The sequence below is a fragment of the Mycteria americana genome, chromosome 3, assembly GCF_035582795.1.
Source record: "Mycteria americana isolate JAX WOST 10 ecotype Jacksonville Zoo and Gardens chromosome 3, USCA_MyAme_1.0, whole genome shotgun sequence".
Classification (NCBI taxonomy): Eukaryota; Metazoa; Chordata; class Aves; order Ciconiiformes; family Ciconiidae; genus Mycteria; species Mycteria americana.
Genome location: NC_134367.1, coordinates 87,287,316 through 87,302,769, shown reverse-complemented (window position 1 = coordinate 87,302,769; position 15,454 = coordinate 87,287,316). Strand labels below are relative to the sequence as shown.

The following is a 15,454-nucleotide window of genomic DNA, read 5'->3' as shown; positions in this document are numbered from 1 at the left end:
TCATGAGCTCTTTTATCTTTTCATTCCTAGGACAGGCTATCTTTTCCTGATTCCTAGAAAAGTGGTAGGGTCTGGGCAACAGTTCTGTAGGCCTTCGGTGGATGTCAAGAAAAATTAAAATACTTCTTGCTCTCACAGAAGTACTAGACTGGAACAACGCACTTAACATTGAATATTTCTACCTCGGAAATATAAAGAAACCAGGGTGGGGGTGAAAAAAAGATGGAGATTAATGAGAAAAGAGTTAATATATTTATAAGTCAGTTTGTACGAGACACTTGTTCTCGCTCAGGAGAAAAAAGGGCATTTGAAGATTGGTGGTATGATCCCCTAAGAGTTTTCCTAAGAAGGTGAGACTTTTGCATAGCTGTCACTGCAGCTGTGCATTATCTGAAAATACGTATTCAGAGAGCAACATGCATCTGAGGGTATGCAGCAACTGAAATACATATATAGATAATGAGGATGCTGAACAGGAAAATCAGTTCAAACAGGAAAAACAGTTCAAAATCATATTCTTTTTTTCAAACAACATTGAAAAAGTATTAGGGAAAATATGTGAGCTCTTCTTGGCTTTCTTGCTGATCACATGTAAAGTGCAAGCTATACTGACAGTTACCTTTCTAGAGTTTTCAAAGTACGAATGCAAAGCATAGACTACCAGTGACACATTAAATATATAATGAAAGGACAATGATAACAACAACATTTAAAAACTCAAAACATGCCCTGTTAAGTTTGGTTGTGGCTTTCCTTTGTTTGGTTGGGGGTTTTTGGTTGTGGTTTTTTTTTTTTTTCTTCAAAGTTGCTTAATCAGAAAGAAGTTATATTACTTTGAAAATTTTCACTTAAAAGGATACATCTTTAGGATAGACATAGCATCAGAAATTTTGACCTCCACAAAATATTTTTAAGGACTTTATAAATTACCCAGATAACAGTTTCTATTGGAATGCTCCAGTTATCCTTGACTGCAGCATGACCACAAAAAAAATAGTACTGTTCAGAAAACCTTTTGGCAGACCTATGCTTTCACTGTAATTTTCAGGTGCATTTTTCTTTTTATTGCTACTGTATTTAACAGTTTATCATGCATAATTTTCTCTACAGCTGGTATTTTCCAGTTCTGCTTTATTTCAAGTGAGAGAACTGAGTGAAGGCAGTAGAAAACTTCAGAAAAAATAATTTGTTTTTAACCTTGCACCATTTTTCTTCCCTTTTTTTTTTCATCTTCTTTCAAGGAAATACAAAGTCTGACACTTCAATGTTTATCTTTTGCATATAAATGCCTGGCAAAGCAATATACAAGTTGAAATGCCAAGTGAAAAGTGTTTAAAATAAGAACTGGCTGACTGCTTTCTTTAAAACATACACTTTTAATCTATCAGTAACAAAAAGTAGTACCACCTTAGGAAATACCATCTATGAAAAGCCTTTGGGTAAATTATTGTAAAACAGTGTGACTCATATTTGCAGAGACTAAATAAGGAACAGCCTCTATTAACAGTCCATATGGAAACTGGGATATAAAATATCCAAGAAACGTTGCTCACAGCATAAAAGTTTATTAAACTAAACACTAAAGTGGGGAGAGAAGAGGCAAAAAAACCCCAAACCAGCCAGGGGTGAGAAAGAATGATGATCAAACTAAAAAAAGAAAAAGGAATAAAGTTATACATTTTATAAATAATTATAATAATTAAAGTATGCTTCATGAGGCAGCAGCCTGGTGAATAATTCACAAAAGGTGGCATACTGCAATACTTTAAAAAGAAAAGCCTCACTGTATCTGTCACTTGATTTTGCCGCCAATGAAAAACTGCAGAAAGTTACTTTGACCATTAATGTTCTAGCCTGCTCTTCAACTTTAGCAGCAGAAAAACTTCCAAGAACATCAGCTAAAGAGGAAAATCTAGTTTCTTCAAATAATAATTTTTATTTCGGTGGCAATAGGCAGATTTCAGATTTCTGTCACCTACGGATCTGTCGATCTAAGCTGAGATTTTGAAAACCATCATGTTGTACATTCTTACACCTTTGGGCAACACTTATTTTTTTCATCAAGATTTTACTCCTTTGACTTCTCAATACCAAGACACCTTCACATCACAGCATCTTGTCTTTCACTAAGAAAAGTGGAAATGTAAAATCAAGAAAAAAAAGCCTGAAGGACAACTTCAGATATCAGGTTGAACTATGATCGGAGGCAAAATATTTTCTGTGTAAAGGCTTTGAGAAGACAGTTGTTTTACCAAACAAGATTCTTCATTTTTGGGAAAATAATTTGTCATACTTGGAAAATTGTTCTTCTTACTGCCAATTTTACCAAAATACTTTAATGCCTAAAGGACAATGAAGAGAGCTTGACATTGCCAGACCTGAACCAGCACTGTGCCAAACTTTTCTGAGAGGTGAGCACAAACCGAGACATCAAAGATTTCCAAAGTCTAAACCCTGCCTCAGCTGAACAAACAAAATAGAGAGGAAGATTTAAATTTGATGAGACAGGTAAAGATTAAAATTCACAACAAAAATCTACCTGTGGTTTTCAGGATGGATCATTTTCAGTCTTAATCTCAGTGACTTCCTGGACTGCAGTTACGCAGTCCTGTCTGTCCCCCTGGGAAAGTCTCCTTCATCCCATCAGCTCCGAGTCTGGGTTTGGGTCTCTTGGCCGTTCTTCCTAGGGATCTCCCAGTTTCCTCTCCCACTGCAGGCCCTTTCTCGCTGTCCTTTCCCTTCCCTGTCACATCCTGCACCTAGAGCCATTCTGTAGGTTATACATGGTCAGTTCCTTTCAGGCTAAAAACACCCTTGTCCTAGAAGGGACCAGCTGGCAGCCACTTTTTTTCTCTGCTGCTTCAACACATGCTCTTAGCATACACATACATTGAAACGAAGGAGAATTAAATGATTGTATCGCAATCCCATTCTTCTCTTAAGCTTTAGATATATAAGAAAAATAGGAGGAAAAGGTTTTGTGCTTATTTAGTTAATGTCTTTTAAAGAAAAATATTTTGCAGCGAGAACTCTCTGGAGGATTTTTGTTTGTTTGTTTTTAGAAAAATAGCCTAGTATTTTGGAAATGAAAGAACATTTTTCTTAAATCCTGTTCTATAAAAAACACAAGATTAAATTAACCTGTATTAAGTTACTAAATCCCTGAATAGGAAACCAAAGATAGTATTTAACTGTCAACTCAATTCCAAAGAGATATACTTAATTACATAAAATTAAGTCAGACAGTCAATAAAATGAAACAGATCCCTGGAGAGCTGCTGTACTGTGCTAACATTTGCACCACACTCTTGCAATAGGAGCAGAATCCACTCTTCTTAACTATGAGACTGCTTGCTCCAATATGTATCCACTTACACTAAACATATATGGTATATGCAACATTGATTATATAGCTGCCTAAGGAAAGTTTTCAACAACTTCCTGAACCAGTATTCTGATGTGTGTGACAATTACATAGGGTGAGTACTCTTGACAAAGTGGCCTGTTCTTGTCAATTTACCTGAAAATGGACTGATATCAATCATTTAATGAACATAAAGCTTCAACCCTGTTAATGGTAAGGCTCAGAGGTAGCTTCATTACCTGTATACCGAGGTCACTCAAGTTGCTAACAGATGTAGTTAGCAGTGTTTACAGTTTTCATAATTATATTTCTTTAATTTGTCCTTATATGGCATTTATTACTTTTTAAACAACTGATTAATTCTTGGCATAATTTTTATAAACAAAGGGTCACCACAATGCAAAATCTGCATGCAGATGAAAGCAAACTTCATAGCTCTTCTAATACACGGACCAAACAGTATGGCTAATTTTTCAAAACTACTGCCTCATTTCTTTATGCCATATATACCACACGTGCTCATGTCCATGGGCTGTGATTTGCAATATATGGCTCAGTCTGAGTCTTTTCTTAACGTAGGGTCAACTGACTTTTTCCTTCTGTCTTCCTGCTTCCCTTCCTTTTTCCCAACTTAATTGGATAAATATTTACAACATGTCATATCTTGATGCCTTGACTTGTTTTCACTAAATATGCTATTGGGAAATCTTTAATCAACTTGCAGGCCTGAAACAAGTCTCCCATACCTTGGATTCATAGTGGCATAGCAGTTACATGCTCTGCCAAAAGCATTGTTCAGAAAAACTGAAAAACTTTAGCACAAATTGATATTAATGTCCCATTCAAAAATTATGACAATTTTGGGGGGGGGTGGGGTGGGGTGGTGGTGGAATCTGTTAAAAAAAAGACTGAGAAAACTCCAAAAGGCATTCAGTACGTTGCGTGCTAATGAAGTGAGGCTGACTGGTTTCTGTGCAATTGCTCCCAATAACATTCTCTGAGAAAAGCCTTTGAACAAACAAACAAATGTACCTTTCTTGAAGAATAAGTTTGTTTTCCTTCTTCCAGAAGTCTTTGAAGTCAGAACTGAATTCATGCCAAATACTGAAGAAAGAATGTGGGGACACCTCTTTCTCTCCCATTTTTGGTTTCATACAGAAGTAGGCTGCAGTTTCCAAAAAGCTGTCAAAGAAAGCAAAAACGGCAAATGTTTCAGTACCCACAGATGCAAAAAAATTTTTTTTCTTACTTAACAGTGACATAGTACTTAATTAATCTTGGTAGCAGATCTAAAATAAAAGAATATAAAAACATAACAGTTCTGAGCTCTTCATATAAAGTAGATACACAATATAAGATGATTCTTCAGCAAAGTTGGGATCTGGCATTTATCATAGGTTCTGTTTTCGACCAAAGTATTTTCCATTTCAAAAGCTAAAATGAACTCACTGTCCACAGCCCTGCAAATCCACACTTGACCATATACTGCTTTTCTGTTGTGTTTAAAGCTGTTTTCAAAACAAGAGTCAAAGCCTATAAAGGACTGTAAACAGAGTTCTTCAAGTTCTGTTAGATCTATACTACAACACAATAGGGTAGATAGCTTAGATTGAAGCCTACACAGAAATGTTAAAACTCAAACCTGCTGTGTACTAAACAAGAAATGACGCAACAGAAAACTGGGCCAGGAGCAACTGTGCTAGAAAACAGGTGCCCGTTATGACTCTACCAGAACAACCCAGCAACCCCTTCTGAGCACAGCAAAAGTAAAGTAGTGTATTAAACACAAAAGCTACACCTCAAGTGAGAACTGCTGCTGAAATGCAAAGGTCATATTTCCAACACTGAGTGAGGACTGTGACTGCAATTAAATTGAACAAATTTCTGAGTTTGAATTGCTTCTATTTTATTTCAAATTTAAAAACATGTAAGAATGTTCTAGGAAGCTACAGAAGAATTCTTTCAAGAATTAATTGCTTGATTAACTATTATTCCATTTTATTTTTTGACTTAATGTTTTGTAAATACTGGAGCTTTTAAGAACATTTTTCTCATCTGAAGCTCAACATGGAAGCCTCGGGAGAATTGGTTATTCTATGAAAAATTCTGTGGAAAGCTGTCGCTTGAAATATAATTGTAGATGCTTTGCTCACTGATCTATTACTACTCATTGACTCCTATGATAATTTTCCATGAAACGCACATCACAGTTTTAATCAGTTTAATTATGGGGAAAAAACGCAATTCCAGTTAAATGGATACAAATGTCATTTTAGTCACGGAATTTGCATCTTCATTCATGGACTACTGTAACTGGAGATAGAGTTACAACTATTAAAGCAATAGTAGTTATAATTTAAAGTATTTAATGGTGACAATAACATACAAAGATTCAACCATTCAGAAGAGCCAATCTCACAAAATCTCTGTGAAACTGTTTGTCCTAGTTCTCAAAATTCAATACTCCAGTTGTTTTCCCCAACATGAAAAATATCTACATAAATTATCCTATTTCTAAATAAAAAAGCCTACAGCTTAAAAATTTAACATCAGTTTACCAATCAAATTCTACACACTTTTTCTCTTAATTTGTAATTCATTTTCCCATCTGCTGAAGCAAAATGAAGCTGTTGAGCAACTAAGATGTGGCACAGAAAAATGTAAAAGACAAAACCATCCACACTTTTTAAACACATTGCGTTGATACCCAAATGCCACCTTACCCGAGTGTATCATTTCTTCAGCTCTCTCAGTTAGCCTACCATGGCACTCTGTTCTGTAAGTCAGCGATTGGTTAATCAATAGAATGTCTTTTTTGTGGCTGGGTTTTGGTGTGTTTTTTCAAATGATTTATAGATGAGTGATACTACTGATTAAACTAAAATATTCCATTTTACTTACCTATTTACATTTTTCCCACAGTTTTATACTGGGGAAAGTATTTGTCGTCTATCCTGTGGTCCCACAGAATCACTCAAAAAGAATATCCCTGACATTCATCAGTCAGCTGCACTATATTTTAAACTTGTTGCCTACTTTCACATATTTTCAACTTTTTGCAAGACTGCAAACATACCAGGGAGATCTTTTGGTTTTCCTGCCAGCCCCTTCCCCTAGACTTACAGCTCTGGAGCTGGCTAGTGGGGAAGTCATATAAAAGGCTCATTTAATTTTTCAGAATGAACTGGCAACATTTTTGAAGGAACATGAGGAATGCAGGACACGAGAGAAATCTGGAGGCATCAGCTGAGTCAATGGCTTATTTTTAAGGAAGCTCTTTGAATGAAGGTCATTAATGATTTACAGAATGTAGAAAGATCAGAAGTTCAAATAAGAAGCCTTGTTCTGAGAAACGTGTCTTCAAACCATGCCGCAAATGACAATAATGTAAAAAGAATTTGACAGTGAGTGGCCATCCTAAGGAATGCTTTTAAATTTGAGGTAATGAGCTAGAATTCCCTCACAGGAAAACATCCCAAGAAACAGGAAGCCAAGACAAAATGAAATTCATACTGTACAGGAGAATACTCAAAAAAAATTGATAAACAGAACTAACATTTATTGGAGATGCAAAGGCTTCCATTATTCTTCAATTATTCCAGCTATCTTCTGAGAGCAGAAGGAGATAGTCAATGGTTTTTTTGTCTGTGACTGAAAATCTCCCTGAGGACCACTTGTATAACCAGTACAACCTTACACGTGCATACAGATGTGTCTAACAGCTATAACTTAATTTCTAGGTTTAGAGAGAGAAGAGAAATGCTCAGCCAGGTTGCTTTCCTCCGTGGCAGTTACTTTGGGAGGTAAAGGAAATAAGCTGTTTGTGAAATGTGAAACAGCAGCAGCGTAGCAGGTTGTCACTGTTAATACGTCACACCTTTCTAATGCCTGGTAACAATGCACAAGACATCAGCTGCAACACAGTAATACTTCAGGGCACAAATCTCCATGAATCAAATATTTTTTCTATATATGCAGATCAAACAGTCAAGACAGTTACTATATTTTTTCTAACCAGAGAGGTCTACCCTTATTTAGCAGTTAAGTCTCTTAGAGTACATTTAGAAGACATATGGAAACCTGCTTGCTATACATTTGATGCTGTCATTTTTGTAGTACAAGACGAAGTGGCATAATTCACACATGAAAGACAAAGCAAATAAAGTGAATCCAAATGCATCAAATAATAAAACATGCATAGTAATAAATCCTCTATATTACTACACTCTTTAAATATCTGATTTGGAAATGTTTACATATGTCAAACTAGACGTATCTCAAAGCTGATTGCAGGAGGGCATATGCATTTTATATACAAAGAGAAATTTGGATGACATCGCCATAACCCCAAGACTAGATATCATCCTTTCAGACTTCAGCCAGGCAGCAAATACCTTTTCTCTGGTGCTTTTCAGTGGGACAGCCCATTCAAATTTTCCTGTTGATCCTTCAGCAGATTTTGAAACAAAACATCTGCAAATACCATTGATACTGTTCCTGACTATATGTGCAGGCACACAGACATTTGAACCAAATAAGGGACTAGAGTCTAGAGGCTTTTGTTCCTATACCCAAATCAATTTCTGCATCATACAGCCTTGGGAAACTCATCTGACCTCTCTGGATTTCATTTCACCTATCTGCAAAATGAAATGTTTATTACCAAACAGGTATTGCAAATCTTGTTTAGTGTCCCTTTCTCGAGCGAAAAGGTTCTTACTTTTCCATACTCTTAGCGAGTGTCTTAAAAGAAAAGAATGCGCATTAGAGATGAGATAGCAGTCATGGAAGAGGGAAGGAAGGGCATGTGAGTTATTTTCAGGGATTAAAAGAGGTAAAGGAGGTCACTGGCTTTGCTTCAAACAGCCTGACTTTTCAAGCATGATTAAAAATAAGGCAGTGATGTTCACACCACTGTCTTATCCTGACATAGCAAAAGCCAGAATTCTTTAAACAGATTTCAGACTGGGTTTCATATCCCTCATGCTGGCCCTGAAGGGGAATTAAATAAAATTAACTCTCTCAAAACAATGGAAGAGTTGCTCATCCCTGACAAGTAAGGAAAGAAATAAGATCAAGAAAGATGGTTAGTTCCTCTTCTCCTTTTCTTGTCTTCTAATTTCATTGGTTTAAGTGTTTGTGTAATTCAGAAAAATCACTGCAGACTGAGATGACTGAACTCACTGCTTACTCAAATGTGGAAATTTGATGAATGAATCACCGGACTTTTCTGTGTGTTCCCTTGCGTACAACTATGAGACTATGTAAATGATTTTTCTATTTGGAGGGAACGAAGGAATGGATGCAGTAACAGCCAAACCAAATTTAAGCATATGAGAAAGAAAAGAAGCTATTCACATTGCAAGTGGCTCATTGACAGCATTTCTAGCTAATAGATCTGATCTGTTAGGAATGTTTTAAGAGGAGCTATGGATTATTCAGTTTTTTTTCCATTCCATTCTGAAGCCAGTTAGCAAGTAGTTGCAGACAATGATTCAGATTCAAGTCTGCTGTGTGCAATGCATTGGCCAGTTTATAAATATGTACAACACATGTTTGTACACATGCATGTATGTATGTGAATGTACGCAGTAGGTCAAGCAAAAGGAGAGGGAGAGGAGATAGAGCAGCTGGCAACTACAAAAATACTTCTTTTGCAAAAAAAAAAAAAGCAATAGACAAGAGTATTTTCATCGCAACATCATTTGATGACGCTTTCGTGGCCAAACAAATAGCAAAGTAACCATAGGTACAGTCATGCCCTGGCTGACCTTTCTGAGAAATGGTGAACACACACACAAACACACACGCATCTGGTTTCCCCATACAGCAAACTAAATCACCTGCAAGAGTAAAGATTTGTTTCAATGTGGATTTAAAAGCAGAAAAAATGTTGCTACAATTTTGCAAGAAAGATTCTGTACTGTTTAACAGATTACGTATTTTGGTTGAAGTATGAACCTGGATATTCTTGATTACTTGGGTTTGGCTTTATAAATTGTTAAGCATCATTTATGTAGGTTTGAGATTAAGAACAGGTAGTCTTACTGGTGGTATTGTGTTAGTTTTGTGAAGCAGTGGTGTTTCAGAAGCACTTTTGAGTCAGGCAGGAGCTGCTAAGGTACATTTTAGCTTGATTAAAGTCACAAGTAAAATTTAGACTTTAGACTTAAAATTTAAAACTTAACATAGTCTACCAAAAGAAAGAAGGCAACAAGTGGAGAAAAGTCTACATGTGCCTCTTACTACTTGAAACCTGACATGAGTTATATTTAAAGCCAAACTGAGTTGGCAGGCATATAAGCCAGTTCAGAGTGTTGATCCTGAATTGATGACTATATAGGGAGGTTGAGTACAGTATATCGGTAACAGCACTTGCTTCCTGGAAAAGCTAATCATATGAATTGTCATATTAATTCTTGTTTTGTTTTACAAAGAGAAGGCTTTGTACATATTTTCTTTGTGTTTTCAACATCTGAAAGCATTAACAAGAGTTAATCTTAAAACAGAATACCAAGCAGTTCCACAAAGTCACGCAAAATTATATAAAATTAAATAGAACCAGCATCCTGGTTATTGAGATAGCACAAGGCTGTGAGGAAACTTAATATGCACAGCATCCTAAGAAGCCTCTCATTTTCTATTGACATATTTTGTTGTGGGTCTTCTCTGCTCTATAACTTTACATCACTTTCTTAACTTTTTTTTTTCTTTTAAGTATCATTGCCTCTCCTCAGTGCTGTCCCTTGTCCTGCATAATCAGAAGTGAGAAAATATAAAAATAAACATAGGTTCATTCAAAATATTTAGTACTTAAATGTCGGTAAGAAATTTCTTGGCACCCCTTTCCTCCCCCCCCCCCCTTTTTTTTAAGGAAGAAAAGTATCTTTCTTATATTAAAAAGAGATAATATACCAGCTTAAGTCAGACGCCAGAGTCATTAATCTCTTCTTTCATTTGCCAATTTATATTGTGTAACTGGATTTTGTAATATTGTTCCTTAGAAAACAAAGGTCTCAAGAGATTTTTCCTTTCCTCTAAAAAAAAAAACCTGCCAAACATTTGCAATGTTTTGAATCCTAAGTCATCTCCCTCATCTCTAGTCCCTTGCCTCCTATAATTTCATATTAAACAGAAAAAGTGTTTTATTGCTCCAACTAGATGAAAAGTAACAGCTTAAAAAAAAAAAAATCCCTCTACCTTTGAGGTACCATTTTTTCCCACAGCAAAAGCCCAACAAAAAGCATCCAATGTGAAGAACAGGAAATTACGTTTTGACAGGCCAGTCTGCCTTGTTCATGAGAATTTTGATTTCCATCCACCCCCAATACTAGGGATGCTTTACAGCTTTAATATTCATCAACAATGATCTATATTATCAGTTGTACACATTGATTAGTAACACAAATGTACAACTTATATATTTTATATTTTATGCCACACACTGAAGGCAGCAGACCCAGTTACTGAAACAGAGCATATACTGTGACACAGACTGTTACATTCAATAGGTATTACGAATATAACCTTGCACTTAAAACAAGTATTTTTCAGAAAACTAAAATTTTTAGAGGACTGATGAACTTACGGAGTTAGCAATGAATAAAACCTTCACATATCAGATTGCCATTTCAACCTTGGTTCAAACTGTTATTCCAAGCCCTTATATTTACATTTTTCAATGGGTGGGTACTTCTTTAGTCCTGTCTTTCAGGAACAAAGTCCTTCATAATAGGGGTAGCAAAGTAGCAAAATAATATGGCCATAACTAATTTAAATTATAGTTTTATTGGAAGGTGAATTTGAGCACTGAGTTTTTCACAATCTGTTTATTTTAGAAATAATTTTATCAGGTCCAGATTAAGGTATATTGGTTGGGAATGATGAAGAAATTTGCCAAATCACTTCCTGTTGCTTATATCTTCTGGAAACATTAGGTTATCAGGGATCACAGTTAACACCACATCTTAAAAGTACTCTTCAAGATTTTCCTTCTCTGGTTTTATTATTTTTTTTCTTCCTATTTTTATTTTAATTCTTCTCTAAAACACTAGGGTACAACCTGGTTCCTCTACATGTTTGGGGGTTTTTTTGGTTGGTTGGTTTTTGTTGTTTGGTTTGGTTTTGTTTTGGGTTTTTTTTGTTTGTTTGTTTGTTGTGTTTTTGGGGGGGGTTTTTTTGGTTTTTTTTCATTGCTCTGATGTAAGCAAATGCTCCGCTGATGTAACAATGCCATCTTTTATCCAAGGTGGCATAGGATTAGGTGCTAAATTATGTCACAGCCAGGATGGAGCTATCTTGGCAGACAGAACTTTTCTGATGACAAAAGAAATAGAGTCTTTAAAAAGCCATTCTGCACAGATTGAGTCAGCCTCCAGCTGTTTGAAAATCAAAGATCAGGAAATATAGGTTAGAGGTATTTTTGCTACCTTCACTATATCCTGTACAAAGTATTTGTCACCCAGTAATTGGGGTTTATGTGAACCCAAATTCTGTTATGCATATTTAAAGGTTATGTCTCTGTTCAAGAATATTATTCAGATTAAAACATGAATTGAGATAATACATTAGAAACAGAGCTAACCTTGTGTTCCTTCTTGTCTCTGACAATTGTATTCTAACAGGCTACTCAGAGAAAAAAAGCAAACATTTCTTAGCATGACTCTTCTAATGCATTTTTAATTTGCATGTGCTTTCTCCTGTCATTTTAAAATGACAATTTTAAACAGGTTCAAACTTTCTCTCAAAAACTTGGTATTTACAGTTCCCTAGATGCCTTGGTGTTAGCTGCAATCCCACATACTTTGCATGAACATGTAGGTTCTCTTTCTCAGAGTTTAATGCTTTTAATTTTATGTTAGTGTGGATATCATGTGCATGCATGCCTGCTAAGCTGTTATGTAGACACATAGATAGCTCTGTGCTAAACGGGGCATATACAATACGAGCATGCGTAAGACAACGTCATGTAATTGTGTGCACTGGAAAGTCAGGCCCAGTAACACATCCAAGAGAAAACTATTTTTCTGTCTTAAAAAGGACTGACATATGAGCTTCAGACATATTCAATAACCCCTGGCCAGTTGAACTTGAAGAAGTAATAAGGTGCCAGTAGACACAGAATACAGCAGTAGAATGAATTTCAACAGCAGTGATCTGACACACAAGCTGCTAGCCTCAGTGCTGTAAGAAACACCTAAATGCCTCACATTAAAGCCCAACTTGTCTCCAGATGTTTATATTAACACACCTCATCTTCACTGTCTAGTGCAATGGAGGCCTTCTGAGCAATCATTATTACTTAGAGAGGTTATAATTACATATAGAGATAGTATAACCATTGTGTACTAAATATTGTGTTAAAAGTTTTATAAGTTTTTTCAATTTATTGATGTCAGCCTCAGCCTTGTAATCTTCCTGCTCCCATGGTATGGCTCACTTTTATAAATGAAATTCATGCAGGGTCAAGGTCAGAGTTATCTAACAAAATAAAAAGCAATTTGCCTTAAACCTAGAGCGGATTATTTTGATATCTAGACAGAAACCACACAGATGCTTTACCAGATTTCATATACATATAATATTAACCCATGCTCTAAGAATATAATCCAGCATAGATTAAAATTTATACATGTGCATTTACAAAAGCACACTCTAAAAATAACCAGCAAAATGAATCTACAGGTCTGATTGGGAGTATTGTCATGTGCTCTTTCTATTTTGGTGCTCAAGTTAAACTTAGGTTTCAGTTTCTATTCTTTGAAAATTATAGAATAAAAATGCTCTGAAATACTTGGGTATTATAGAACCTCCTAGCATTTTAAATGTTTTGTGATGCAGTTTCATCTTAACCCTTTGGGGTTGCTCTGAAGAGCATTCTTACTTAATTCAATGTACAAGAGCTCTCTCCTTAACAGTCATGTACACAGGATTCCCTAATATCATCAAAAGCCAGCACAACCATGAATGGAAGAAATCTAGCCTTTGGAGAAGACAGAAACATTCACAGGGGCTTTTATATTCTTAGGGTCAATTACAACAAAATCCCATGAAAGTAAATTAAAATCCTTCAAAATTTCCCCCTGTACTCAGCACCGGTGAGGCCACACCTCGAATACTGTGTTCAGTTTTGGGCCCCCCACTACAAGAGAGACATTGAGGTGCTGGAGCGTGTCCAGAGAAGGGCAACGAAGCTGGTGAAGGGTCTGGAGCAGAAGTCTGATGAGGAGCGGCTGAGGGAACTGGGGTTGTTTAGCCTGGAGAAAAGGAGGCTGAGGGGAGACCTTATCGCTCTCTACAGCTACCTGAAAGGAGGTTGTGGCGAGGTTGGTGTTGGTCTCTTCTCCCAGGTAACAAGTGATAGGATGAGATGAAATGGCCTCAAGTTGTGCCAGGGGAGGTTTAGATTGGGTATTAGGAAAAATGTCTTCACCGAAAGGGTTGTCAAGCATTGGAACAGGCTGCCCAGGGAAGTGGTGGAGTCACCATCCCTGGATGTCTTTAAAAGACATAGAAGTGGTGCTTGGGGACATGGTTTAGTGGTGGACTTGGCAGTGCTAGGTTAATGGTTGGACTTGATGATCATAAAGGTCTTTTCCAACCTAAACAATTCTATGATTCTATGAAAATTTGGGTTGATAAAGTATCAGATTGAAAAGGTCTTTACATGCATTTTTCAAAAGTCAGGCATTTATGATTGAACTCCTGACTTATCCCAATATATTATCTTCATAGTAGTGACAGTATCTTTGTTTAGAAGAGGAGAGAAAAATGGTTCACATCTTCTATAAGGATCAAGTTTAAATGAAAAGGTGGCAGCCATTGGAACTGATGGAAAGATTGTAATAAATAACCATATCACTCTGGATATGTGAATCATCGATATTCACACATCCAAGCAAAGCTAAATAAACCATACTCCTTTGGCCTAAGAACATTCTCTCATGTCTGGAGGAGCTGTTCCCATCCCTTCCAAGGATTACACGAAGGCTTCATGATGTTTCTGGTCTGGGGTGACCATTGCCCTAGTTGTTTCCTTTGGGGTGGAGAAGGAACTTTTACCTCGTCAACAGACTGATTAAGGTAGAACTATCTTTCAGGCAGCAGTTCAGAAAAGCGGGTGCAAGTTATCCCATGAGAAATATTCATTTAAGACACAGTGCAGAAGGGATCTGGCTCACCAAAGCTGTTTCTTAATCTAGTTTGTTAAGGAAGACAAGAAACAAGGCAACAAGGCCGAGGAACAAATCAAGGAAGAGTAGAGAGGCAACGGTTTTTTCCTAGTCACTTAATTTCCATATAAGAGAAGCACAGTTGGGTTTCAGCAGTAGGCTGAGGCAAGCCCTATACTGTGGCGGGGCTGATGGCAGCCTTCCATCAGCTGGAAATTATTATGGAAGGAATGACCTATATTGTACAAGTTATTACTGGATGGTTCCCAGATGAGTTAATGCAATTGTGACCTAATTAAACCACATCCCTGACGTTCTGCTTTTCTATTTGCATATACATGACAACAGCAATATAATATAATAATCCTTAAAGTAAATCTTAAATACAGCAAGGAAGAAAGTAACAACTGTAGTGACAAATCAAAATAAAACAGTAAAAGCAGAAGTGTTATCCACATTCAAGTCACAGTCATTGCAAATGTGAACACTATACTGTGAAAGTCGTAAGAAACAATTTAACTAAACAGCTCAGGGAGACAATATGATGAAAGAAAAAACCTACTGAGCATAATCAGAAGGTGATGCACAATGGAGAGGCACTGGAGCTAATCACACATACACACACACACACACACACACAAGCATTTTACTTCAGCTGTAACAGCTCAAGAGGAATATCTTGAATTTTTGAGGACTACTCAGTGAAACCACCTGCTGGACATAAACTGGAGGTCAAAACAATGTGCCACATTTAAAGATTTTAATTTCTCTGGTTTTTTCATTAATTTTATTAGCTACATGATTCTTCTCTTAGTTTTTTTTTAACCCTGAATTTAATGTTATAGCATTAGTTTTGGGTATGATCAGACCACAGTTATTTTAACTGTATTGTTATCAGGGTGTTACACAGCTGTATTGT

General features: G+C 36.4%; 2 protein-coding genes across 6 annotated transcripts in view; one reads left to right on the top strand and one right to left on the bottom strand.

Annotated features, from left to right (window-relative positions):
* The window catches only part of GREM2 (gremlin 2, DAN family BMP antagonist), a 562,614-nt gene that overhangs the window by 57,709 nt on the left and 489,451 nt on the right, over window positions 1-15,454 (top strand). The gene's annotated exons all lie outside the window — the stretch shown is intronic.
* FMN2 (formin 2) overlaps window positions 1-15,454 on the bottom strand; it is a 165,287-nt gene that overhangs the window by 14,031 nt on the left and 135,802 nt on the right. For all 3 annotated transcript variants that reach the window (XR_012774784.1, XM_075495975.1, XM_075495977.1), the window contains one exon: window positions 4,397-4,546. Coding sequence is in view for 2 of the 3 variants with exons in the window: in XM_075495975.1 (XP_075352090.1) it covers window positions 4,397-4,546 (150 nt within the window). In the remaining variant the exon portion in view is untranslated. The remainder of the gene's footprint in view (window positions 1-4,396; window positions 4,547-15,454) is intronic.